Source organism: Candida dubliniensis, chromosome 3 (assembly GCF_000026945.1).
Source record: "Candida dubliniensis CD36 chromosome 3, complete sequence".
Classification (NCBI taxonomy): domain Eukaryota; kingdom Fungi; phylum Ascomycota; class Pichiomycetes; order Serinales; family Debaryomycetaceae; genus Candida; species Candida dubliniensis.
Genome location: NC_012862.1, coordinates 758,897 through 786,240, shown reverse-complemented (window position 1 = coordinate 786,240; position 27,344 = coordinate 758,897). Strand labels below are relative to the sequence as shown.

Here is a 27,344-nt window from a genome sequence, read left to right as displayed (position 1 = left end):
ACAAGATCAATAAAATAAGAGTAGAGAGAGATTTGTTTTATCTTTTATTATCTTTTCGTGTAATTTTCTCCACTTTTTAGTTTTTATATTTTTCGTTCGATTTCTGACTCACCCACTCATTCCCTCCCAACTATTAGCCCTTATCAATTCTCAACAACAACACACACACACACACAATCACCATATACTACTGCCTTTTATTTTATTTTATTCCATTCCATTCATTCATTATTTTTTTTTTTCAACTCCAAACCCACAAAACCCACAAATTAAATTAAATCAATTTTATTTTCACTCTTTTTTCTTTCTTTCTTTCTCTTGGTACTTGAAACCTAATTATTTCATTTCATTCATTTGTTATACAACTAACTTTTCATTTATTTGTTTATTGTTCTATTGTGTTTCTCCTCCTCCCACACCGTGTCACGTTATTTATAATACCAAACAATTCTTTCTACACTACCCTTTCCCCCGACACAATCACAGGCACTCTTTAAAAAAACAAACAAACTAGATACTAATACATATATACAAACAGAGAATAAAAATATTAGACAATTAATAATGCTTAGAGTAAATTCCCGATTATTGATTACTCGAAAATCTCAATTTATGTTTACTTCTACTTCCTTAAGGTTTTTAGCAACCTTTAAACCAGCAAACCCATTGACTACTCATGATATTAATCCACAAACAGTTGAGGCAAAATATGCTGTACGAGGGAAAATCCCAATTATTGCTGATGAATTGAATGAATTGATTCAAAAACAACCACAGCTGCATGGATTACCATTTAATAAGATCATCAATGCCAACATCGGTAACCCCCAACAATTGGAACAACGCCCATTGACTTGGTATCGTCAAGTATTATCTCTTTTACAATACCCTGATTTATTGAAAAATGGAGACCCTGAAATCGTCAAATCTCTTTATCCGCAAGATGTGATTGAACGAGCACGATCAATTTTGAAACACATTGGATCCATAGGGGCATATTCTCATTCTCAAGGAGCCAGCTATTTTCGACAATCTATTGCCGAATTTATAACTAAGCGTGATGGTGGTTATGTATCCCATGCTAACAATATTTTTTTGACTTCCGGGGCATCAACCGCAGTGTCGTATTTATTACAAATTTTGTCCGTCAATGAAAACTCCGGGTTTTTAATCCCTATTCCACAGTATCCATTGTATACTGCCACTATTGCCTTGAATAATGCCAAACCAATTGGTTATTATCTTGATGAATCAAACCATTGGTCAACTAACCCTCAGGAGATTAGAAAATTGATTGAAACCAATCAACAGCAAGGTATTAATATCAAGGCATTGGTGGTTATTAACCCTGGGAACCCAACCGGGGCAATTTTATCATCACAGGATATAATTGAGTTGATAGATGTTGCTGCCGAGTATGGAATTGTTTTAATTGCCGATGAAGTCTATCAAGAAAATATTTTCAAAGGGAAGTTTGTCTCATTCAAAAAAATCTTGTCGGAATTGGTTGAACAAGATCCTCAAACTTATCAACACGTTCAATTAGCATCATTGCATTCGACATCGAAAGGTGTTAGTGGAGAATGTGGACAACGTGGTGGATATATGGAATTAGTTGGGTTCAAACCAGAAGTTAAAGATGTGGTTTTCAAATTGGCATCGATCAACTTATGTTCGGTTGTTTCGGGTCAGGCATTAATGGAATTGATGATTAATCCTCCTCAAGAAGGTGACCCTAGTTACCCCTTGTACAAAAGTGAAACCGAGTCAATTCATAATGATTTAGAATCAAGAGCAGAATCACTTTATCAAGCATTTTTACAAATGGAAGATATCAAATGTAATAAACCAATGGGGGCTATGTATATTTTCCCCACTTTAGATTTCAATCCAGCTCAATACCATAAATTATACTCAAGAGCTAAAAACTCCAATTTACAAATTGATGATATTTATTGTATTGAATTATTAGAAAATACAGGTATTTGCTGTGTTCCTGGTAATGGGTTTGGTCAAAAACCCGATACGTATCACTTAAGAACAACGTTTTTACCCCCAGGTAAAGAATGGATTGATAAATGGATAAATTTCCATAAATCATTTATTAAAAAATATAAAGATGAATAGATATCCTATATATATATATATATATATATATGTCCATATATTATCTTGTCTATAAAATATAAAATATGATTACCAAAACAAAAACAAAAACAAAAAAAAAAAAAAAAGAAAAGCATCAACATTAAGACACATTCATATAAATGTGGTTTTATTTTGTTTAACAAAAACACGGACGAAGGAAGCTTAGTTGTAGACATTACCTAAAGTAATTGATTTAATAACAGTATAATCATCCATTCCATAAAGTGACCCTTCTCTACCAAAACCAGATTCTTTTACTCCACCAAATGGCAATGCAGCATCGGTGAATAATCCAGTATTGACAGAAACCATTCCATTTTCTAAAAATTCCGACATGTACCATACGGTATTCAAATTTTCCGAAAAGATATACGATGCCAATCCATAAGGAGTATCATTACACCATTGCAACACTTGTTCTTTAGAATCAAATGGGATAATAGCTGCTAAAGGACCAAAAGTTTCTTCTTTAACCACTTTCATATCTTGTGTTACATCTTTAACTACTGACGGGGAATAGAAATTTTCTCCCAATTGAGGCAATCTGCCACCTTTAACGATTAATTTTGCTCCTTTTCCAACGGCATCTTGAACATGATCTTCAACTTTTTCAATGGCTTTTGTATTAATCAAACAACCATGTGTTACACCTGGTTCGAATCCGTTACCAATTTTGAATTGATTTACTTTGTCAACAAATTTATCACAGAATTCATCATAAACTCCTCTTTCAACATAAATACGATTGGCGCAAACACAAGTTTGACCCAATGATCTGAATTTGGAAGTTATACTTTGATCAACAGCAAGATCTAAATTACAATCATTGAAAACAATAATGGGGGCATTACCACCTAATTCCATTGATAATTTTTTCAAAGTTGATGATGATTGTTGCATTAATAATTTACCAACATTAGTTGATCCTGTAAAACTAATTTTTTTCAATTCTGGTGATTGGCAAAATTTCAAACCACACATTGGCGTATTGGTTACTGAAGTTAAAACAACATTGAAACAACCATCAGGGAAGCCAGCTTGTTGAGCCAAATAACCTAACGCTAATGAACTCAAGGGAGTTTGACCATCAGGTTTCAAAATACATGTACAACCAGCAGCTAATGCTGGTGCAGCTTTTCTTGCTCCCATAGCACTTGGAAAATTGAAAGGACATAATAATCCAACGGGACCCACTGGTTGTTTATAAGTAATGACCTTATTATTTTGATTCAGTGGTTGTATGGTATGACCATAATTACGTTTACATTCTTCTGAAAACCATTCAAAATAACTAGCAGCATATTTAATTTCCCCTAAAGCATCAGTCAAACATTTCCCATTTTCCCAAGTAATCAAAGTAGCTAAATCTTGTAAATTTTCCATCATTAATTCATACATTCTTCTTAACCATTTAGCACGATCATAAACTGGAGTACGTTGATAAGTTTGGAAAGCCTTATGAGTAATAGCAATGGCCTCATCAATTTCTTCAGGGGTTTGATCAGGTAATTCAATAATTAATTCTTGGGTGGCAGGGTCATAGACTTTAAAAGTGGAGGTTGATTTGGAATCATACCATTGACCATTAATAAATGGTTTGTTTTGGAATAAATTTGGGTTATTTAATTTGGGAGCCATATCAAAAAAAAAATCAAACAGTTAGTTATAATACTATAAAAAACAACAAAGAATCAAAGACAAGAAAAAGAAGAAAAGCAGGGAGTTGAAGTAAATTATTATCTTTATATATCTGGGTAAATATGGGGGAACTATTGAAAAGAAAAAAAAAGTTTTCAACGGTTTAGCGGACACTTTCCTATTTTGGACTTGCGCTTAGGGCAAGAGATGCATGAGAATGAGTGACAAGTTAATACAGACGCATTTTAAGTAAGCAAATACCTCTTTCAATATACCAAAGGATTGTAATGATATGGGTGAGATTGATTGAATTAGACAGTTGCATCCTAATTTAAGCTTGGGATTATGGGGAACTTTCTTTCTCGGGATGAAATACTAAATCAAGCTTAAGGGTTCAGAAAAACCATCAATATTATTAAGCTCCTTCTTTTTACCAAGCTTTTCCTTTTTCTTCTCTCATCAAAGGTTGATGAAGAAAAGAAAATAACAGAATAGAAGACTATTAAGTATTAAATTTAATTATTTTTGAGGGAGCATTCAAAGAACTGGCTAATAGGAAAGAAAAAATAAAAACTTCAATTATATTAAAATACTATAATTCTTAAACCAGGAACAAATTTGTTAAAAAATTTCTATTATAACGAATCTTGGAAAGTACTAAAGGGGAAAATGGCAAAAGTGTCCGCCTCTGTACTTACAAATTATCACCCTATACATCAGTTTACTACAAAAGTGGGACCAAAGAGAAGAGGGAAGAAAGTCCAAATATCACCTTAATTGTTATAATTATGTCTTTTTATCAATTACAATTCTTTGATTATACACAAGAAACAAAATCGCATAGACAACCATCAACGTTATCATCACCACAACAGTACATTACATTCACTTGTTACAATTTTGCCGTCCAATGGGATCATTATCAAGTAGTAGTATTTGCTGGTATTTTACTTCATTGTTGTAAATACTTCGGATATCAGCTTGTAAACCAGTTCCGTATTTATGGTTATTTAACTGTCAATTCTTTGCATCCGAGAAAAAAACAATAAGTGCATTTCGGATAAGATGATTGACATATCCCAATATTGTTTTTGCTATCGTCAAGAATAAACAACTTAGTGGTATCAGTATTGGTAACATTAATCAAAAAGCAAAAAAAAAAAAAGTAAAATATACCAAGAAATGATAAAACTGTACCTTAGTTAAGTCATTAAATCTGCATACATAGGTATAACATCAACTATCCCTAATTTCCCCTCTTGTAATGATTCTGCTGGCTAACTGAGAAGCAATAGAAGACACGCGACCATAAAGAGGAGAAGAATAAAAGAACAAAGGAGCCGACACTGTAGAGAAAAAGGGTTGTCTTGGAGAAAGAACAACAATGATTCTGATGATAGTATTGTTATAAGACGACTAAAAAAAAATGGACTATAAGAGGCAAATGCACATTGTTATTTGATTCAATTGGTTGGATGTAATATAAAGGTGGAACCAAAACACAAACACCATTGCTACAATATGAACAATTTCAGTACTGTTTCAATGGTGGTGAAATTTGTGTCTGGAGATTAAATGGAGCTACCCAAACACAATAAATGGCAACATTACTTAATTATACTAACTACAACTCTTGCTGTTGGAGACATGAAGTGATTATCATTAAAGCATAGTAAGTGATTTTGTTTTTGAATAGTTGATCATTTTAGAATTCGGATAGGGTTTTCGTTATTTCGATGATGTGTAACAAACAAGTATAAGCATCGGATATTGTTACTTTCTTTTTTGTGTAGTATATGCGGATAGGACCCAAAATTGAAACGGTTTCGGATATAAGGCTAAGCAAAAAAAAAAAAAAAAAGCCACCCATACTCCGAATGAGATTACCCAGACTAATCATTTGTTTTACAGTTCAGTAAAAGATGTTATAACCCAGTGGTTAACCAAATATGCAAGAAACAATATATGTATGTAAGTAAGCAATAGTACAATTAGAATATAAACACGGTTTATATCCGTGACACATAATAAGTAAACTTGATAAATTGATTTTCAGAAATGAGCGGAACCATAACTCACCCTTAAGTATAGCTACAGTGAAGTTATGGTTATGACATGGGCTCCTCTTTCTGAGTAACTCAGAATGGCATTGATTAAAAGAGAACTCTTATAATTTGCAATAGTATATGTGAGTCAATACGATGAGCTAGTCTTTTTTTTCTTTTTAGTTGTGTGAATTAATTCTCCTAACCTTCTCAACTAGACTATACATTTACTATGATTACTACTTGCCTCAATCGATGTTGGCAGTGTTATGGTGGGCTTAATCTCTAGAATTCGACTCAATTTCAAGCAGTAATGACATAAGTGCTCTAACTTATCATTATTGGCAATTACCAGCGTTACTGTGAAAAGGATATAGCTCAAATTCATGTTGAGGAGCTTACAAGATTTGATATCCCACTTAACACATATTATAATAATAAATGAGGATACACACAACGGAATTAGTTCATCAAACTTAATCTCCGTTTTCCACGTTATTAACTTGGTGCGTATAAAACACAAAAAGAATGGCCAAGAAAGTTATGTTAGTGTGTTTGCTAATCCGCTCACTTTATATCCGTTCGTATACACACAAAATGATGATCATTGTTTGTTGTTGTCGTACCTAGTTTCAATTTTTTCTTTCTTTTTTTCACCTACTACCCGTTTTCAAAAGCTACCTTCTTCTCGTCCTTGTATGTCTGTCTGTCGGTAGATTATCATTAACTTCTATATTAACAAAGCAATGACACAATCCAATTAACTTATCCTTCATTTTAAACACGTCTAGCAATGTTTCTTTGGTTATGTCTGTTTAGAAACGATGTACAATTAATTTTTTTTATTTTTAGTCCTTTAGTGATAAAATTTCATTTTATTATTATTATCCGATACATATATATATACTTCCTTATTCGTTTCAGTTTTCTTGGAATCTGATTTTTTTGCCATGTGTATACATTACATCTACAAACTATGATTTCGAAATTAATTGGCGTCACCTACTTCAAGAATAAACTATCAAAACATTCAAGTAAACACGATGACAGTATTTCCAACAAGAACAATGACACCTCATTTCCTACTAATAATAGCACAACATTACCCTCCAAAAGATCAAGCATTTGTATAGCCCATAGAATAAAATCCAAACGGAATTCCTCTGCATCATCATCCTCCACCACCTCACCAACATCACAATCACCAACTTCGGCTGCTCTTACATCTTCGAGTAGTACACGAAAAATTGTTACCAGATCACAAATACGACGATCCAATACAATATCTACTGCAAGTGCATTAAGACATTCGCTCAATGTATCCAACACCAATAGCATACCGATAGCTATACCCAAGAAACTGTTTAGTTTACCCAATTCGCCAAGTTTAACCAGTGACTCTACATTGAATGAACCAATTGACGATATCCCTCATTTTTATAACACAACCACTGATACTAATGGTATTGGAAACAGATATTACGGTACGATTAGCTCGACAAATAATCTAATGGGTAGAGATGGATTATTGACTTTAGATTTGACAACAAATAATGATACAAATAGTTTATTTACCACAGCCACCAGGGAGAGATTGGACAATGACCTGATAGTTATCGATGAACCAGAGCAGGAGGAATATAATAAAGATAGCAAGTATACGTATGGTTATGGATATGAATTTACTAGCAGTGCTGCTGTTGCTGCAGTCGAGGGAACAAAAATAGCAGGCCTTGCTAGATCAATTTCAAAAACTAAAAAGAAAAATGTCCGATTCATACCTTAGACATGCTGCTAGGGATACGATACAGCTACAAGAACAGATAAATCAGACAGGAGAGCAGTTGAATGTTGACTTTATTTGGTGCAACAACAAAAAAAAAAAAAAAAGGTGGAGATCAACAACAATTCAAACGTTTGCTTACCTAGTCACCATCATTCATTGCTAGATGGATGGGATAAATAGTCATCACAGAATGTGCGATCGTAATCCTAGAATGGATACGACCCTAATTGATACTTTACAATTAAAGTTTTTGCTCAGCCTCCAGTTTATTTTTAGCGAGTGTGTTTATTTTTGGAAATTATCTTTTTTGTTTTTGCGCTTTAGGCTTTATACATTAGAACTACTAACCGAATTACAAACAACAGCCAAGGCTTATAAATTTTGCTTTTCAGTTTTTAGTATGAATATTCGTGTCGGAGGTGGATGTGGTTCATACATTTATGGTTTGTTTGAAATGCGGACACTGAAGGAAAGCTAACCGCAGCATTAAGGAAAGGACAAAGAAGCAGCAGCATAGTAAAAAATCAGATTTCATTTTCAGTGTACATACAGCCTTTCTTTTACCCCAACTTCTCCTTTTATTACGCATATAGAAAAAAAGTAGTAGCTATGACAACCCAGTATCCGTACAAAGTAGGCACCCCTTGTATAAAGAAAGCAATGAGTGCTTAGATTGTGGACAATAATAACGATTAAATTATTTATTTACTCAGTAAGTACTCTCGTATCTAGTAGATTCTATTTTTATCGCTCAGCGGGTACAAAAGAAGGCTTAGGGAACATTTCTGAAAGGAAGAATCAAAGTGTTTCTACAATGTGTTGATCGAGGGTATATCTCATAAAGTTTAACACCATTACCAGTAAACCATGTATCTTAAGGACGTATATCTAAAAACAATCTGGACTAGTCCTTGAGATCTTCTTATTTCCAGCAAGATACGATTTTGATAATTCTGATTCCTGAAATGACCTTTGTCAATTTCCTATTTGAGTAGTTTCCCTTAAGCCGCACCCTAGTTTAACTGCCACGATATTACGGGCTCCTTTGTTTGTGGCAAAATATACAAACTTTTTTTGGAGCCCAACCTTTTTCTTGCAACTTTTTACTGCTTTTCTTCTTTGCAATCAACTTTCAAAATCCAATTCATTCATTTAAGGAATCGGGAATCTCATCTCTTTTATGGAAGCTTGTTGGTACATCATTATGTGGAATAGAAACAAATCATTGATATAAAAGCATAAATAATAGATCAGAAATTACTAAAAACGAATGCATAATAAGATTGTCATACTATAGCTAATGGAGTAGATCCTGACATTGATATTACTAGTCATTGTCATAAATCCTCATCAAGAAGAAATTGTTAATGAATTTAAAGTTGACTATACAGTCACATATAAAACTGTCCAGTCAATACTAAATATAAACCTCCCTACAAAGTGAAGGCCCAACAATAATTGAAACATTTCCTTATATTTACTATTGAATCAATACATTACTGAAGTATTGTCTAATACTCCATAAAAGAAAATTATCAAAAAAAAAAAAAATGCAAAAACGCAAAACAAATATAAACAAAGACAAGAAACAATTATTAAGTTGTTGCAATATCAAATTGGTGTTCAAAAGCTGATTGTAAAACCTCATCTACTTGTTTGAAAGGTCTTGATATATTTTACTTGTATATTATTTATAGGATACGATATTCTGGGGGATAGGAGATACGATGTTATGAATGGTGCTATTGGGAGGAAGGAGTAGGTCCGAGGAAGACGTAGTTGATGATCTACGGATTCGAAACTCTTCTCATAGTGCAGCGCATCTCTCATAAGCAGGGCGTTAGGTGCAAAGTGGGGGTACGAGAGCCACCGCTGGGACAGTTTGATCCTATCCTGGGGTACGGTCGTGCCGGTTGCCAACACTTGTACCACCTCTAGCGCCAACAAGGACTAGTGCCAGAGCCAGAGTCAGGTTACCAGGGCTCCCGTGCTCAAAGAAAATAATCAATCCCAGAACAGGGATCTAAAGCCAGAGCTACTACCCTGGCACTTCCTAGGATGGATAACAGTCAATTGTATGCACGACACCGGCAACATGCTTTACATCAATGCCTAGCTATTGATAAGAAGATTACAGTGGTAACACCAACTCAAGAGTTTAAGGCTCTGACCAAACTAGTAAACTATTTAGTAGATGATCCTAAAGGTCTTAATATATTGTAGGGAGTATAACATGTCAGGATAGAAGGAAAAGCCACAAAGAGATAATCCATGCACAACAACAAAAGAGTAAGAAAAGACATGTGTTCATTTGTAAGTGAGCAGCATGCACCCCTGAAAAACGTTTAATTACTCACACGAGTTAACCAAAAAGTGTAAAATTCCCAAGAAGAAAAAAGCTATTAGCAAGCTGTTACCCGTTCTTGGGTGGGGCTATGTCAATGAAATAATGTCGGCAAACTGGAAAAAAAAAAAATAAAACAATACGGGAGCAACAAACAAAAAATGAAACAATTCAAAGACTCCTTGCAATTCGCCCCTTTGAACTTATCCTGGCATATATATACAACAAAACAGAAAGATAAATTGACAGACCATCCATTCCAGTACCTGTTTAGCATTTAATTAATCATTTAGAGAAAACACCATAAACCAACTCCAATCATGAAACTACATTTGAGCACATATTCTTACAAAAATCCTAATATGGATGTGACAAATCTATCAAAACTGAAACTAATACTTTTCACAATGTTCTGTGCAACACTACTATTCATTGTAACATCAAGTCGATATTTAACTGGCTCAGAATCTTTTGGAGTAGTACCTAGTGAAATCCCCAAACCAACTGTGGAATTGAATGAAGAGTTTTCACATCAAATCACTCTCAAACTACAAGAATTGGCTTCATTCGATAAGTTCAATTCATTCCCATTAATAGATAAACATATGAAAGATGATATTTATCGGTCAATGACATTAGAAACTTTTACTGATCCGCTTCCGTACCTTGAAAATTACAACGAAGAAGAGTATTCAGAACTGAATTACCCCATTTGTTCAGAGAAATTGGCGTTTCCAAATGAAATCAAACTGACAAAACAAGAGTATCTACCAGCAGACTTACAGCAGTTTTTGGAAATTTTGATTAACATGAAACCTTACTATAATATGATTGAAAAGGCGAAATCATATTTTATCTCTGATTTACCAGAAAAAAAGAAATGGTTTAGGTTTGCTGGATCATCAATATGGTTACCACAATTCAAATGCCACTACATGGTTAGTCGTTATTTATATTCACCTAACGGAGTGGCAAATCATGCATTTGCTAGTTTTTTGTATATCCAGTTGTTTGATTCTGACTGGAAAGAACTCCCGCCAAATACAACGTTAGATATTCCGTTTGAACAAACACCAACGGACTCCATATTCAAATTCTATAAACTGAAACAGAGATATGCCGATTTCCGAAACTCAACATATCCTCAAATCTTACCTATCCCATTTGATTATAAATTGCCAACAGAAACAAAAAAATATTATTATGGACCTGAAGATCCAAGGATATTATTAAGAACGAATCCATTAGGATTTGATGAGCCTTTGATTGTATTTAATATGAAAGGCTTGAAATTAACCAAACGGGTAATGTATTCTTATTTACCCTTTTCAAACACTTTGAAACTTTTGAAAAAGAGACAAGAACCCTTTGCTAATATAGAAAAGAATTGGACTCCTTTCAAAAGTGTGGCACAGCCAAGTAGAGTTCAAACTACTATACATTTTATTTATTCTATGATTCCTTTGGAAGTTTTAGCGTGTGATATTGATTCAGGACTTTGTGATATTCTCCAGAAACCAGCTAAACATGATTATAATTATGTTGGTGGATTACGAGGTGGAACCCAGTTGGTTTCATTACCTTTGAATGAAACTATTCCCAGCGAGATTAGAACCAAATTACCAATACCGAAAAACAGACAAGTTTATATTGGCTGGGCTAGAACTCACTTGAACAATTGTGGATGTGGCGATTCAATGTACCGGCCAAACTTTATAACCTTAGTTGAAGATTACGACGAGGTCAATGATAAGTATTACTATAAGATTGGTGATATATCCGGATATTTTGATTTTGCTGCAAAAATTGAACCTTGGTCCAAACAAGTTTTGGACGAGGAAGGAAATTTATATGAAAAAGCCGAGCAGTGTGAAGGACGAAATGTACTTATACCCAATTCCATTGCTTACTGGGACGTTGAATCAATTCAACTTGCAGGTATTGAATACCACAAACAAAATTTCCAAGAAATGTTTTCGAATGGAAAGGTGCCAGATTTTAGTGCCAATGAAATAGTATTTAATGATTATATGGGGGTGACATTATCATCAGCAGATAGAGATGTGAGCATTGTTCATGTCAAAGGGTTATTAAATTATATTTTGCAATTACCCAGCTTAATTGATGATTCATTGGTTGTCAATAATGAAGTAACATTCCAAAAGAAAGGTCATGACTTGAACGTTAGATGTGCCATGATTGCTAGTAAAGAATACTGTAAATCCTACGCAATAAAGCATGGAGTGAAAATAGATGAAAATCCTGATGAAACCTGAGGAAATTCATCCATGTGTATCTGTTTTATTTTATAGAAATTTATTTTTAAAAAAAGCTTCTATTATTATATTCAAAACTCGTTCTCTTAACTTTTGGAAACACAATTTTCATAAATGGTTTATTCTTTGTGTTTTTAGGGTCTTTTTCCATCAATAACCGAGATTTCTTTTTCTATTATTTTTTTTGACACATTTTTTTTTTCCGAGTTCGCGGAACAATTATGTTTTTTTTTTTTTTTTTTGGCGCATTGTTTTTATCTTTCAATGCCTTCAATAACCGAAATTGTTCCAAATCTAACATTTTAAGCTGCAAATATTTTTCAGATCTGGTTAAAGTAGCAACGCGGTACCATAGCCGTAGATAAACAAAAAATTTTCTTTGAGTTTCTATCTTGTTTTATTGAATTTTTTTTAAAAATGACACAATAGTTTATTATTTTTGATGCCACTTGAAATGAAGGTTAACATATATATATACAAGCACACTATCCATACCCAGATTAAATATTCTATTTTTTTTTTTTTCTTTAATAGATAATAGTTTTTTTTTTTTTGTCTCTAATCAACCATCCACGAAACCTCTTCAGAACCATGGACAGCAAAAAAACATCCTTTGAATCAAACCATAAAGAGCTCTCGGCTTCTTCATCAAATGAATCCAATGAAGTTCTAGAATTTACAGTATCTAATTATGAAACTCTACAGCAACAACAAAAAGAAAATGGTAACAGACGAAATTCAGTACGTCGCAAATCATTAGAAGCAATTAAGAAATGTATTACTGGAGAGTCTAAGTATGAATCCGCTGAAACTAAGGATTACTCAGTTCATCATATTTATGGGGATTTAGACTCTGATGCGATAGAGATTCAACGTACACAAACTAGAAATATAATTTTAACAAAACTAGAAAGTAGAGTCGAGGATAACAATAATACTTACAATGACGAGCATGAAGTTGAATGTCAAGATACCATAAGTGTCATCCCCGATACAAATATCGAGATTTCCCAACATGGTAAAGAGTTTAATACAATAGACCCAGAATTAATCACATGGAATGGGTCCGATGATGTTGAAGACCCAAGAAATTGGCCAATAAACAAAAAAGTATTTTTGCTTGGATTCGTATCATTATATGCTTTAGTTGCTCCCATGTCATCATCAATGTTATCTCCAGCAATGACATTTATAGCAAAAGATTTCCACATTACATCGCCCATCATAAAATCAATGGTGGTTTCAATACAAATTCTAGCATGGGCATTTGGACCATTAATAATTGCCCCCTTATCTGAACATGATTATATTGGTCGTAAACTAGTTCTTGATGTGTCATGTTGGATGTCATTATTCTTCAATCTTGGATGTGCATTTTCTCAAACCACGGCACAAATGATGGTGTGTCGATTTATTGGCGGTTTGTTTGGTTGTGTCCCCATGAATGTATGTGCTGGTGTCATTTCTGATATGTTTGATGCCCAATCCCGGAATGCAGCATTAGCGGGGTATTCTTTAGTTCCGTTGTTAGGACCAGTGATTGCTCCAGTGATATCAGGATTTATTGTCGATCATAAGCAATGGCGTTGGACATTCTATGTGTTGTGCATCTTCAATGGATTTGTTGCCATCACTGCCACTTTTTTATTTAAAGAAACTTATTCACCAACATTATTGAAACGTAAGGCCAAAAAATTGCGAGAACAAACAGGAAATGCCAATCTTCACACCATCTATGAAATTGCTGACGGAGAAACAAAATTGGGTAAAATATGGATTTGTATGGTTAGACCAATCAAATTATTATTTACTCATCCCATGATTGTCGGGTTGGGGTCATTCATGGCATTTACATATGGGTTCATGTACTTGATGATTGTGACATTCCCAGAAATATTTGGCAACCAGTATGGATATAGCAAAAGTGTGACTGGATTAATGTATATCCCTATGGGTATTGGCTTTATAATTGGGGTCATATTTTGGACATATATGGTTGGTAATGTTTATGAACGGTTGACCCGCAGAAACAACGGGGTTGCCAAACCAGAATTTAGATTGCCTTGTTTAATTGCATCCTCAATATTTATTCCCATTGGATTAATTTGGTTTGGTTGGTCTGCTCAAAGAAAGTTGCATTGGATCATGCCTGGTATTGGCAGCGCAATATTTGCCATGGGATTAGTATGTGTGTTTCAAACAATTCAAAACTATTTGATCGATATGAATGTGAGATATGCTGCCAGTTCAGTTGCTGCTGCTGCCTTGTTTAGATCGTTGTTTGGATTTAGTTTCCCATTGTTTGCCAATAAGATGTATAGTGCATTAGGTTATGGCTGGGCCAATACCATGTGTGCATTCATTGGTATTTTTTTGGGAGTTCCATTCCCAATTTTTTGTTATATGTATGGTGAAAAAATAAGACATTGGGCCGACAAAAGAATTGAAAAAGAACAATTGAGAAGAGATCAAAAGAATTTAGAGAAATTAAAGTTGAAAAATGATAGTGTTGTATAGAGATAGTATTTAATTAGAGTTTTTGATTATAAAGTCGACCATAATTCGTGTACCGTTTCTTCGCCCTTGTAGAATGTGGTGAACTTTGAATGGCTACACTGGGTCACAAACAATACAAAAAGGGAAGAAGAAAAAAAAAAAAAAATAATAATAAACAGAATAAGGTCGCCAACGAATGCTTACCCTTCGACATCGACAAACTCATAAGACTATCTAGATATGACAGAAATACACCTTGATCAGACTTTTCAAAAGATTCCTGAGCCAATAAAGTTTGTTTCTATAGAGGATTTGAATGCTTTCCCTTTACCAAAGACATTAGAGTCGTTGCCACCGTCAGTGTTCCAACAATTTTTAGATAGCAAAGATTTACTACAGGGGTACTTGAAGCAGTTAAAAGCATATCAAGAAAAGCAGCAGGAAATCATAGATCAATTGGACGATTTGGATAATATTTTGGGAAACGTGATACATAAACAATTGATCAAAGACTACACAGCATTAGTGGATAAAATAAATCAACAGATTAAAAGTATCAATATAATATATCAAGAATTTCTTAATCTTGAAACATATCAGTATCAACTACTTTCCAATAATTTTAATCAGGACATTTTGAAATTGAAATTTAAAAAATTACTAGAAAAGACCAATCAGGAAAGTTTAAACATTGTCAAGGATTATCATGAAACGGCAGAGTCGACAGAAGACGATTTGAATAATATGTTTGAAAATTTTAAAGAAAGTCGTAAATTGTACCATTCAAGAAAGGAAAAATTATATCGATGGGAAGAAGAAAGAGTCAGTGGATTTGTATAAATGAAATAAGGAGGGGTGGAGGTTACATTCTCAGATTATCATATTGTATTAAGTTGTTTCTTATGTTTTTCTACTTGTCTAAGTTACTTGTACATGTCTGAGTGATTTTCACTTGAAAATGGCTCAAATTCTGTTTAACTATGAGGGATGACTAAGAGAACCTTGAAGAACTTTTCTTTATGAAGAGATGGAAAGTCAGGAAGCAATGCAGAAACGGTTGAAGAAAAAATTTTATTAGGGACTGTTAGTGCCGCTAAAGTAAGTCAATGTATATCATTATGACAAACAATGAATTTCAAAAGTACGCGAGATGCGTTCCAGAAGAAGCTCCCGCGCTACTTAAATGGCTTTTCGGTTTTGTTTCTAAGAACTTCGAAAGAAATCCTATTTTAATTGATTGACAATTGTAGCAATCAAAACCTTAAACAGCAAACGACATTTGATCTACTAGTAATGAAGTATGAGTATTTTGTATTATTTGGTTGTAAGAGGATTTTAGATTTCTCTGTGGTTGTAGATTACAGCTGGTAATAGTTTTGTAACACTTGAGAGATGACTGATGTATTTTTTTTTTTTTCCTTTCTTCCGTCCGATGTTCGCTTCAAATATTAATTTATTTATTTAATTATCTCGGAATTTAGCAGTCCATTAGAAATCGTCCTATACAAAAGAAAGAAAAACATCTAGTAGAAGAAAAGAAAACTTTTCTTGTGGTCGCGGGTAGAAGGCGATGGTGGTGCCACGACACTTCCAAGGTCGCACTAAAACGATGTATGTGTGGTTGACGCAAAAGAAATTTTCGGAGTATAAATTAGGTTGTTGTTGTTGTTGTTGTTGTCACACACTAATTACCAAAGAAAAAGGGAACAATATTGGAGGGGAAACCAAAAAAAAAAAAAAGGAAAAAGGCAGAGAGAATTCTTATTGTCTTTTTCTTTTTATTATTAATTAAAACAATATATAATTGTTATCAAATCTCCATCTCTTAAAAATATTCAATTGTAATAGAAAAAAAAAAAAATTTTATTTATTTCCTTCTCCAACTTTATTACATTCAACTAGCTTGGTTCTTATATCTATTCCATAATGTTCACTAGATCATTGGTTAAAGGTAGTGGCAGAATTGCTACTACTAGATCATTGGTCAACAATTCTACTAGTTGGGTTTTGAAGAATCAATTCAAAAAATATTCCACATCAACTCCTCCTAAAGTTACCAAATCAAAATCTTCGACAATCGGTAAAATATTCAAATACACTTTGTACACTGCTGTGATATCGGTTATTGGTTCTGTCGGTTTTATCGGTTACAAAATTTACGAAGAGTCCCAACCTGTCGACCAAGTGAAACAAACTCCATTGTTCCCTAATGGTGAAAAAAAGAAAACTTTGGTCATTTTGGGTTCTGGTTGGGGTGCTATTTCATTATTGAAAAACTTGGATACCACCTTGTATAATGTTGTTATTGTTTCCCCAAGAAACTATTTCCTTTTCACTCCTTTGTTACCATCCGTTCCTACTGGCACTGTTGAATTGAGATCTATTATTGAACCAGTCAGATCAGTCACCAGAAGATGTCCTGGTCAAGTTATCTATCTTGAAGCAGAAGCTACTAGTATTAACCCTAAAACTAATGAGTTGACAATTAAACAAAGTACTACCGTTGTTTCTGGTCATTCTGGTAAAGATACTTCCTCCTCTAAATCAACTGTTGCCGAGTACACTGGGGTTGAAGAAATCACCACGACATTGAATTATGACTATTTAGTTGTTGGTGTTGGTGCTCAACCATCTACGTTTGGTATTCCTGGGGTTGCTGAGAATTCGACATTTTTGAAAGAAGTCAGTGATGCTTCTGCTATTAGAAGAAAATTGATGGATGTTATTGAGGCTGCTAATATTTTACCTGAAGATGATCCAGAAAGAAAGAGATTATTGTCCATTGTTGTTTGTGGAGGTGGTCCAACTGGTGTTGAGGCTGCTGGTGAAATCCAAGATTATATTGACCAAGATTTGAAGAAATGGGTTCCTGAAGTTGCCGATGAATTGAAAGTCTCTTTGGTGGAAGCTTTACCAAATGTTTTGAACACATTCAACAAGAAATTGATTGAATATACCAAAGAAGTTTTCAAGGACACTAATATTAACTTGATGACTAATACCATGATTAAAAAAGTCAATGATAAAAGTTTGATTGCCAACCACAAAAACCCTGATGGATCTACTGAAACTATTGAAATTCCATATGGTCTTTTGATTTGGGCTACTGGTAATGCACCAAGAAATTTCACTCGTGATTTGATTTCCAAAGTTGATGAACAAAAAAATGCCAGAAGAGGTTTATTAGTTGATGAAAGATTAAAAGTTGATGGTACTGATAACATTTTTGCCTTGGGTGATTGTACTTTTACAAAATACCCACCAACTGCTCAAGTTGCCTTCCAAGAAGGTGAATATTTAGCCAATTATTTTGACAAATTACATGCTGTTGAGTCTTTAAAATACACCATTGCCAACCCAACTCCAAAGGACAATGTTGAAAAATTGTCAAGAAAATTAGCTAGATTAGAAAAGAATTTACCTCATTTTATTTACAACTATCAAGGATCTTTGGCTTATATTGGGTCTGAAAAGGCTGTTGCTGATTTAGTCTGGGGTGATTGGTCAAATATAAGTTCCGGAGGTAGTTTTACCTTTTTGTTCTGGAGATCAGCTTATATTTACATGTGTTTATCTGTCAAGAACCAAGTGCTAGTTGTGTTAGATTGGGCTAAAGTCTATTTCTTTGGTAGAGATTGTTCTAAAGAATAGATACCCTGAGTTGTTTCTTTGCTTTTTTTTTCCAATTTGTTCTGATTTGATTTGTAAATTTATTATTTATTCATTAGCCGTAAGCGTTATAAATGTACGACATATTCAATAGTGTTTAGTTTGAATTTATGTTGTTATTAAGAGTTATCTAATCATCGGATCAACTCAATAATCAGATAGAGTCGTGTAAATGGCAAATTAGCTACATTAGAACGTATTTGCGATTCTAGAAAAAGCTATTTTGAAAATGAGTTGCACAGAAGGAATGAATTGTTGAAAGGAACATACAAAGTCATTCAGGGATAAAACTTGCTGTGAATTATTTTAGCTTACTGAGTGGTAATAGTAGATTAATTTTTACACTCTCATACAAAAAGGGAAGGTGTAGAAGTTAAAATGTAGTATATGTATTAGAGATGAATGGAAACGGGTTGAAGTTCTACAAAAAGAAAAAGGGGGGGAGGGCGGAATGGAACAATTAATGTACGTGATAATTCGGGTCAAAATAGGAGTAAATGGGGAGGCGGGGGGGGGGGGAGGGACAAGATGTGGAGGATTTTTTTTTTTTTGTTCCCTCGCTCAGCTTTTATGCAAGCGAATGTGGATGGTTGGACAGTGATGGTGTTTGATCAACTAGACAATACACAAAAATCCTTGTATAATAAACTAATTATCATAGCAACAATTAAATTTCGGAGGTTTCAATTTTACTAAGAAATTTCTAAACCACTTAATAGTCGTCTTTCTTTGCTCAACATCTTCTTCGTCCTACCTCATTAAATTTCTTCTTATATCCCTTCCTTTCCCCCCCCCCTTTTCATTCTCCCTTTTTTTTTCTTTTTCTTTTTTTTTTTTTTACATTAAACACTTCTTTTTTTTAGATTCTTATTATTATCTAGCAATTGTTGAATTCTTATAATTTAAGACAAAAAATAACATCTGACAAGAGCTATGGACGGATCAACTCCAGAAGAAAAAAGATTAAAGGATATCAAATTTAGACAATGGGGTTCATATGTTGGTGAAAGACAATGGGCTACGGTTAGAGAAGATTATTCTGCTGATGGTGATGCCTGGTCAGCCTTAACTTTTGATGATTCCAGAAGTCGTGCTTATAGATGGGGAGAAGATGGGTTAGCAGGTGTATCTGATAGAAAACAATTTGTTAACGTTACCATGGCTTTATGGAACGGGAAGGATCCTATTCTTAAGGAAAAATTGTTTGGTGTAACCAATTCCCAGGGGAACCACGGTGAAGATGTTAAGGAACAGTATTACTACCTTGATAACACCCCTACCCATTCCTATATGAAATATTTGTACAAGTACCCCCAGAATGAGTATCCATACAAGCAATTGGTTGAGGAAAACCAAAAAAGATCACGATTGGAAAAGGAGTTTGAGATTACTGATACTGATATGTTCAAAAATAATGAATATTTCGATGTTGTCATGGAATCGGCCAAGGGTGATGCTCCTGATGAATTGTATTTTAGAATCACTGCTTATAACCGAAGTGACAAAGCTGCTTCCTTGCATATCTTGCCTCATTGTACTTTAAGAAACATCTGGTCTTGGGGTGCTGACGAGTACCAAGAAGTGAAAAAACCACACGTTAAACAAATAGATGAATACACTATCGAGGTTGAAACAGAAAAGTTTGGTAAACGCTATTTAGTATTTGCTCCATCACCAGGATTTGAAGAGACTGATCCTGATGTTGAACCACAGTTAATTTTCACGGAAAATGAAACCAACACTAAAAAATTATACAACCAAGAAAATAAAAGCAAATATGTTAAAGACGCTTTCCATGAATATGTTGTTGATGGAAAACAAGAAGTGATTAACCCAGAAAAGCAAGGAACAAAAGCTGCTGCTTGGTTTACTTTTAACGATATCCCAGCAGGTGAGTATGTTACCATTCGTTACAAATTCACTAATGACAGTTCCGAGGTTGATGAATTTGAATTGGACAATATTATTAGTAAACGTCAAGCTGAAGCTGATGAGTTTTATTGGCATATTACACCTTATCCAATTAGTGACGATTTGAGACAAGTTCAAAGACAAGGTTTCGCTGGGTTACTTTGGACAAAACAGTTTTATTATTTTGTTCATAATTATTGGGCAAATGGTGATCCAAATACCATTAAGCCACCAATGAATCGTGCCAATGGTAGAAACAAGGAATGGAAACATTTGTATACTGATGAAATTTTGTCCTTACCGGATAAATGGGAGTACCCTTTTTTCGCCGCTTGGGATTCTGCATTCCACTGTATCCCTTTTGCTATGATTGATCCTCGTTTTGCATGGATGCAATTAGATCATTTGGTACGTGAGTGGTACATGCACCCCAATGGACAAATTCCTGCTTATGAATGGAATTTTAGTGATGTGAACCCACCAGTACATGCATGGGCTGCGTATAGAGTGTTTAAAATTGAAAGAAAGATGTATGGGGTTGAAAGTCTTGATTATTTAGAATCTATTTTCCAAAAATTGTTGATCAATTTCACGTGGTGGGTCAATAGAAAAGATGCCGAAGGAAAGAATGTTTTTGAAGGTGGGTTTTTAGGGTTGGATAATATTGGTGTTTTCAATAGATCAGAAGAATTGCCCACTGGTGGGAGTTTAGAACAGGCTGATTCAACTGGTTGGATGGCATTCTACTCTTTGCAAATGTTGAATATTGCTCTTGAGTTGGCCAAAACTAGACCAGTTTACGAAAACATTGCATCAAAGTTTTTCGAGCATTTCATTATTATTGCCGACGCCATGACTTTTAGAGGTGGTGATGGAGATGACAGCACCAAGGATGCTTTATGGGATGACAAGGATAAATTCTATTATGATGCTATCAGATACAGCGACCACCACGTTGAATCGTTACATGTCAGATCTTTGGTTGGGTTGATTCCATTGTATGCTTCATTGACCATAGAACCTGATCTTTTAAACAGATACCCATCATTCAAAAAACGTCTTAATTGGTTTTTGGTTCATCAAAAGAAAATGTCAGAAAGAAACATTGCCTCGATGGAAACTAGAGGGGTTGGTGAAAGAATGTTATTATCATTAGTTTCCAAGGAAAGATTGTTGGCCATTTTGGACAGAATGTTGAATGAAGATGAATTTTTATCTGAATATGGTATTAGATCTTTATCAAAGTATCATAAGGATCATCCTTATGTCAAGGAAGTCAATGGGGAGAAATTCACCGTTGCTTACTTGTCAGGAGAATCTGATTCAGGGATGTTTGGTGGTAATTCAAATTGGAGAGGACCAATTTGGTTTCCAACTAATTTCTTATTAGTTGAAGCTTTGCAAAGATTCTATTTGTACTATGGACCTGATCTTAAAGTCGAGTGTCCTAAAGGGTCTGGTGATTACTTGAATTTGGCTCAGTGTGCTCAAGAAATCCAGCATCGTTTGATTCGTATCTTTTTGCCTGATGAAGCTGGTGATCGTGCTTGTAATGGTGGTGTGGAAATCTTAAACCGAGACCCACTTTTCAAAGACTATGTTCCATTTTATGAGTATTTTGATGGTGATAGTGGTCGAGGATTAGGGGCATCACACCAAACTGGGTGGACTTCATTGGTGACCAAATGGATTCATGATAATGCTGCTAGTAATAGAGTTCCAAGGACTCCGCAAACTCCTAAGAATAGAAGAAGGGAATCGGTTTTCTTGCACGCCAGTGAAGAGGCCAACGATGACGACGAAGAAGAATTACAGAAATATGTTCCTAAATGTGGTCCAATGCCTGGTACTTTGGCTAGAAGAAAATCGGGTAAGTCATTGTTAAATTTAACTGTCAATGCCTTAGATTTGGGTGACGATGAAGGAAATGCAACTACAAAAGCAGCCGTGTGTGGTCAACTCAATGAAGGGAAATCGATCAGTGAAGAAGAGTTAGAAAGATTGCACAAGGTCCAATCAGGAGCTTCTATTGATTCAAATGAAGCAGCTCAAATTGATAGTGATTTATTAGGTCAAGTTAGAGCTGCATTCAAGAAATTCAGGACAAGAACTGAAGAAGATGAATTTGAAGGAGATGAATTTGAAACTAGATGTTCATGAAATAGTCGAAAAATAAAAAGGAATGTAGTATCTACTAGTTTATATATATATATGTATAGTCTTGTTTAATATTTGGCTTTATTGTACAATCAAGATTTGTAGATGTCACGAAGATTTGGTACCCGCAAATATGCCACGTGATTAAAATGATGGGGCGAATTGGGTTAGTTGGGAAAAAAAAAAAAACTAACAACGGGAAATAAAAAGGAGGGGAGAGAATTCATCTCACAGCAATACTACCCAACTCCTATCCAACTTAAAGCTTCTCTCGGTCCACCAGTCATGTCAGAATCATTCAATACCTATGAATCGGAATTCCAATTTGCAATACAAGAAGCACAAACAAAGATATCACAAATTAATTCGGTTGATGCAGGTATGTAGGCACTAACATATGTACCTATACATGATGAATACTAACAAATATTTCCCAAATCCCATGGTCGTTTATCGATATGTGGATAGGTTTGGAAACTTTCATATATCAGAGCAACGTAAGAATTATTTAAAATCAATTGAAGGAGCCAATGAAGAAGCAAGAGAAGTACTTGATCAAATGACAATTGAAGTGTCGAATTTACCTTCAAATCAGAGATCGTCCTATAATGCTAAAATTCGAAATTATCGAACAGAATTAGATAATTTGACAGTGACCTATAATAAACTTTTAGATGCTCAAGATAAAGTTGAATTATTTGGTAGTAATAGATACACCGATGGTGGTGTTGGTGGTGATACATCAGAACAACGTAAACAATTATTGAGTAACAATTCATCGTTGGAAAGATCATCTCAACGATTACACGATAGTCAAAGAATAGCTATGGAAACAGAAAATATTGGTAGTAATATTTTGAATGATTTACGATCACAAAGAGAACAAATCAACGGTGCTAGAAATACGTTACTGCAAGCTGATAATTACGTTGATCGTTCAGTACAAACTTTGAAAACCATGGGTCGTAGATTGACGGCTAATAAGTTTATAAGTTATGGAATAATTGCCGTGTTGATCTTGTTAATTTTTTTAGTTCTTTTCAGTAAATTTTCTTAGACAGAAGCAGGATTGTTTAATAATAATAATAACAGTAATAGTAGTACTGGTTGTCTTAAAGTATACGGTAATTGACTTATTGTTATATTGGATAATTATTGTAGAGGGTGTTAAGGGTGGGGCAGGAGAGAACGAAACCACAAAAAAAAATTGTTGGTGTTGTATTAGTAATGGATTGGCTGTAGTTGCTCGATGCGGCATCGGCTCCATTGGGGGAAAAGTCATGGGCCAGGCCATAAAGCCAGAAAAGAGAAGAAGAAGAAAAAAAAAAAAAAAAAAATTTTGAAAATGACTGAAAAATCAAACCAATCTCTTTTTATCTACAAAACTAACAACCATCAATAGACCACCGAGGGTATCAAACTTCCAAGACACATTATGTTTAGATTAATACCAAGATTAAAGCCAATAATACCATCGATAAATCGTATTTCTGTGTCGATCAAACCACCACTACCACCACCAACATCACCATCAACTCCACAACAATGTCATGTATTACGAGCTTTCCATACATCACCAATTTCTCATCATGGCCATCTTAAAAAACCTAATCCAGGCGAAGAGTTACATATTACATTTATAACCAAAGATGGCAAACAATTAACTTATGAAGTTGCTGAAGGGGATAATATTTTAGATATAGCACAAGCTCATAATTTGGATATGGAAGGAGCATGTGGTGGTTCTTGTGCCTGTAGTACATGTCATGTTATTGTTGATCCAGAATATTATGATAAATTAGAAGAACCTGATGATGATGAAAATGATATGTTGGATTTGGCATTTGGATTGACTGAAACTTCACGATTAGGATGTCAAGTTAAAATGACTAAAGAACTAGATGGACTTAGAGTGGCATTACCGGCTATGACTAGAAATTTACAATCACGAGATTTTAATTAATAACTGAACGGAAAAGAGTTGTGCTTTTTGAGAAACACCAAAACCAAGACGGGTACAACAAGAAAAGGAAGAAGTATGGTTAATTCTAACAGTTCGAAAGAGGACAAATTTGTAAATAGATTTTTTTTTTTTTTTTGTTTTTGTAAGCAATAACCTAATTAATATTATTGATATCTGTATACTAAAATATTATGGAATATCTATTCTTTTGGTTTTACATAACCCATTATTACTATCCTTGTCAATTATAACATTTTTTGCCATATCATAACCGAATCGATCTTGTTGACCAGCATGACCAATGAAAAAACATTTCAATGACTGAGGGAAATGAGACAATTGAAGGATCCCTCCATTATCGTTATTGTTGATTGATTTAATTTTATTATTAGTCAAATCAATTTCAATTAGGTTTTCATGTTGAGTCAAGTTCTTATTATGACCAATCATAATATCATTTACAAATGTTAATTTATTCAGACATAAATTCAACGTCTGAAGTTTAGTAATAGTATTTTTCGGGAAAGTTAGATTAATTGACTTAAGTGAATTAAATGATAAGTCTAGCACTTTTAAATTGGTTGAATTGAAATGTATTTGGAATTTCTGAAATTGATTACTGGATAAATTCAACACCTGTAATTGATCCAAATCTTGGAGTGTTGATGCTAAGGGGCCGGTCAAATTGCTCAATTTATTCATTGACAAATTTAGTACTTGAAGGGTTGACGGGAACCGTGCATTTAAATGAGTCAATTCATTTTGTGATAAATTTAAGTACTTTAACCCTGGCGATGACAATTGGCTTCTGTCATTTTCTTCTTCTTCTTCTTCTTCTTCTCGTTCTTCTTCAGACCATGAGACATTTTCAAATCGAAATAACTCGCAACCATTAAAGCTCAATTCAACTAAAGATGAACAAAACTCTATATTTGATATACTTTTAAATTTACAATTGTCCATATTCAAAATTTTCAAATGCTTAGGTAGTTTAATTTGCTTGAAATTTGACAATGGATTGAAATTTAGATATAAAATTTCAATTAATAATTTTTGTCCTTGATTATTACAACTCAAATCAACTTGAGTAAGCTTATTTTCAGTCAAATGAATTGTTTCAATAGTATATGGGAGATGAGGTCGATATATCTTTTTAATCCAATTTGATCCAATTCCTAAATTTTTTAAATTTTTGGGAAATTTGATTCCTTCAATACTTGATATTTGATTGACTTCTAATGATAATTCTTCAACGGAATCAGGATAGTTTAATTTATGGAAATTCTTACCAATTTGAGTATTGGATAGTTTGAAATATTTCAATCTTGTAAATCGAGTGAAGTTGGGGATATATAAGTTCCAATCAATGGGATTATCGGAAAAACTTAAATATTTCAACCTAGTATTTGCAACATTTGTGGGATCAATTAATCTGTCAATCACTGATAAGTCCTTAATGTTATTATTAGGTAACTTCAAATTTTGTAAACTATCAGGAAACTTGCCACAATTTTCAAAAATTTGAGGGTTATTGATCCTCAGAATTTTTAAACTGGTTAAATTCTTCCAATTAGAAACACCAGTAGGTATATAGTTAGTAACTGATAAAGTTTGCAAATTTTTCATTGATTTTTCACAAGTAAATTTTCTCTCATTGTCACTGTCATTATCATTGTTTGGTAATAGTAATTGTGGTAGATGAAGTAGATTTCTTTGTGAATCCCATATAAAATCAACTTTTAAGCTGTTTAGTTTTTTATTAACCAAATTGTTTGTCACAAGTTGTTTTATATACTGGCCACTACTGTTGGTACTTGAATCTTTCACCATATAAAGTGTTATCGATGATAAATTATCAAGATTGTTAATGGTGGCTTGATTCTTGATAGTACAATTGCCGATATTCAATTTTTCAAGTTGATACGGTAGTTGATGCTTTATGATAATTGGTTCATTATTATTCCATCCAAATCTATTTGGGTATAAATGTAATAATTTTATTGTTGATGGCAAATTAGAATTGAATTTAATATTGCTATCTTCAAACCATAAATTTTTGAGATATGGGAAATTCTCATTTTTGAAAATAAATGATCCACTATAATTGTAAACCATTATTGTTTCAACTAATGGACCAATTGAATCGGCAATTTGATCAAAAACATAATTCAAATTGAAATTATATAGAAATCCCGGGATGATCTCTAATTCCAAATTGTATCTTATAAGACTATCAGTTTGGTGTTGACTCTTCAATAATTCTATAAAATCCCATAAGTCAGAGAATGTCGATACATAATAACTTATGGTTATTATGATGGAGATATTTTGTGATTGACAATATGAAAGTAATTGTAAAGTTGATTGTTTTGATGGCAAGAACCGGAGGTTGTGTTTCTGTAAATACGATCGTGTTCTTAGGTATATATGAATCAATGAACATTGAACTAATCGATTGTTGAAAGTTATATTGCTGGCAACAATTAAATTATCAATAGCTCGCTTTATATTGGGATTGTTCTGGATAAAGAAGCATTCATGATAAGCACACGCTGGTGTGGGCAATAATTGAACTAAATTTTCAATACCCGCATAGTGTAATATTTGATATATAATCTCGATTGGTAATAACGAATCTAAAGATAGACGATAATTATCAGACATAAAGTTATTAAGAAATTTAGTAATCTACTGCAACATGGAAAATAAGTAAATTGTGGTAAGTGATAAGTTTAAACTCTTGGTATGTGTGTATGTGTGTGTCTAATTTTAGGTTTGATTTAAATTGCAAATTTTAATAGGAATAATAGTTAGATTACCGGTATTTCTGATAACATAGGTGGTGTAACAATCAAATGATAGCAAATTGTCTTGCGTTATGAGTGATGTTGTTGTTTGTGGGTGGAAAGCG

The 27,344-nt window shown here is 33.7% G+C and overlaps 11 protein-coding genes across 11 annotated transcripts; 9 read left to right on the top strand and 2 right to left on the bottom strand. All coding sequences in view use genetic code 12, as the record gives it.

Moving 5' to 3' along the window:
• Positions 1 to 564: 564 nt before the first annotated feature.
• Positions 565 to 2,127, top strand: CD36_83480 (alanine aminotransferase, mitochondrial precursor, putative; the record flags this gene model as incomplete). Its single annotated transcript, XM_002419227.1, has 1 exon — positions 565 to 2,127. The coding sequence occupies one exon, from the start codon at positions 565 to 567 to the stop codon at positions 2,125 to 2,127; it is 1,563 nt and encodes a 520-aa protein (XP_002419272.1).
• A 183-nt stretch (positions 2,128 to 2,310) lies between these two features.
• Positions 2,311 to 3,786, bottom strand: CD36_83470 (succinate-semialdehyde dehydrogenase, putative; the record flags this gene model as incomplete). Its single annotated transcript, XM_002419226.1, has 1 exon — positions 2,311 to 3,786. One exon carries the CDS (start codon positions 3,784 to 3,786, stop codon positions 2,311 to 2,313), a length of 1,476 nt encoding a protein of 491 aa, XP_002419271.1.
• Positions 3,787 to 6,807: 3,021 nt separating this feature from the next.
• Positions 6,808 to 7,617, top strand: CD36_83450 (conserved hypothetical protein; the record flags this gene model as incomplete). Its single annotated transcript, XM_002419225.1, has 1 exon — positions 6,808 to 7,617. The coding sequence occupies one exon, from the start codon at positions 6,808 to 6,810 to the stop codon at positions 7,615 to 7,617; it is 810 nt and encodes a 269-aa protein (XP_002419270.1).
• Positions 7,618 to 10,281: 2,664 nt separating this feature from the next.
• On the top strand, positions 10,282 to 12,237 carry CD36_83420 (conserved hypothetical protein; the record flags this gene model as incomplete). The annotated part of the gene is made up of 1 exon (XM_002419224.1): positions 10,282 to 12,237. The coding sequence occupies one exon, from the start codon at positions 10,282 to 10,284 to the stop codon at positions 12,235 to 12,237; it is 1,956 nt and encodes a 651-aa protein (XP_002419269.1).
• Positions 12,238 to 12,828: 591 nt separating this feature from the next.
• CD36_83410 (polyamine transporter, putative) lies at positions 12,829 to 14,754 on the top strand (the record flags this gene model as incomplete). Its single annotated transcript, XM_002419223.1, has 1 exon — positions 12,829 to 14,754. The coding sequence occupies one exon, from the start codon at positions 12,829 to 12,831 to the stop codon at positions 14,752 to 14,754; it is 1,926 nt and encodes a 641-aa protein (XP_002419268.1).
• A 219-nt stretch (positions 14,755 to 14,973) lies between these two features.
• On the top strand, positions 14,974 to 15,573 carry CD36_83400 (conserved hypothetical protein; the record flags this gene model as incomplete). The annotated part of the gene is made up of 1 exon (XM_002419222.1): positions 14,974 to 15,573. One exon carries the CDS (start codon positions 14,974 to 14,976, stop codon positions 15,571 to 15,573), a length of 600 nt encoding a protein of 199 aa, XP_002419267.1.
• Positions 15,574 to 16,659: 1,086 nt separating this feature from the next.
• Positions 16,660 to 18,384, top strand: CD36_83390 (mitochondrial external NADH-ubiquinone oxidoreductase precursor, putative; the record flags this gene model as incomplete). Its single annotated transcript, XM_002419221.1, has 1 exon — positions 16,660 to 18,384. The coding sequence occupies one exon, from the start codon at positions 16,660 to 16,662 to the stop codon at positions 18,382 to 18,384; it is 1,725 nt and encodes a 574-aa protein (XP_002419266.1).
• Positions 18,385 to 19,335: 951 nt separating this feature from the next.
• Positions 19,336 to 22,473, top strand: CD36_83380 (glucosidase, putative; the record flags this gene model as incomplete). The annotated part of the gene is made up of 1 exon (XM_002419220.1): positions 19,336 to 22,473. The coding sequence occupies one exon, from the start codon at positions 19,336 to 19,338 to the stop codon at positions 22,471 to 22,473; it is 3,138 nt and encodes a 1,045-aa protein (XP_002419265.1).
• A 282-nt stretch (positions 22,474 to 22,755) lies between these two features.
• Positions 22,756 to 23,527, top strand: CD36_83370 (vesicle transport V-snare protein, putative; the record flags this gene model as incomplete). Its single annotated transcript, XM_002419219.1, has 2 exons — positions 22,756 to 22,849; positions 22,962 to 23,527. The coding sequence occupies 2 exons, from the start codon at positions 22,756 to 22,758 to the stop codon at positions 23,525 to 23,527; spliced, it is 660 nt and encodes a 219-aa protein (XP_002419264.1).
• A 378-nt stretch (positions 23,528 to 23,905) lies between these two features.
• CD36_83350 (adrenodoxin homolog, mitochondrial precursor, putative) lies at positions 23,906 to 24,433 on the top strand (the record flags this gene model as incomplete). The annotated part of the gene is made up of 1 exon (XM_002419218.1): positions 23,906 to 24,433. One exon carries the CDS (start codon positions 23,906 to 23,908, stop codon positions 24,431 to 24,433), a length of 528 nt encoding a protein of 175 aa, XP_002419263.1.
• Positions 24,434 to 24,622: 189 nt separating this feature from the next.
• On the bottom strand, positions 24,623 to 27,097 carry CD36_83340 (nuclear regulatory subunit of serine-threonine phosphatase, putative; the record flags this gene model as incomplete). Its single annotated transcript, XM_002419217.1, has 1 exon — positions 24,623 to 27,097. The coding sequence occupies one exon, from the start codon at positions 27,095 to 27,097 to the stop codon at positions 24,623 to 24,625; it is 2,475 nt and encodes an 824-aa protein (XP_002419262.1).
• Positions 27,098 to 27,344: the final 247 nt, after the last annotated feature.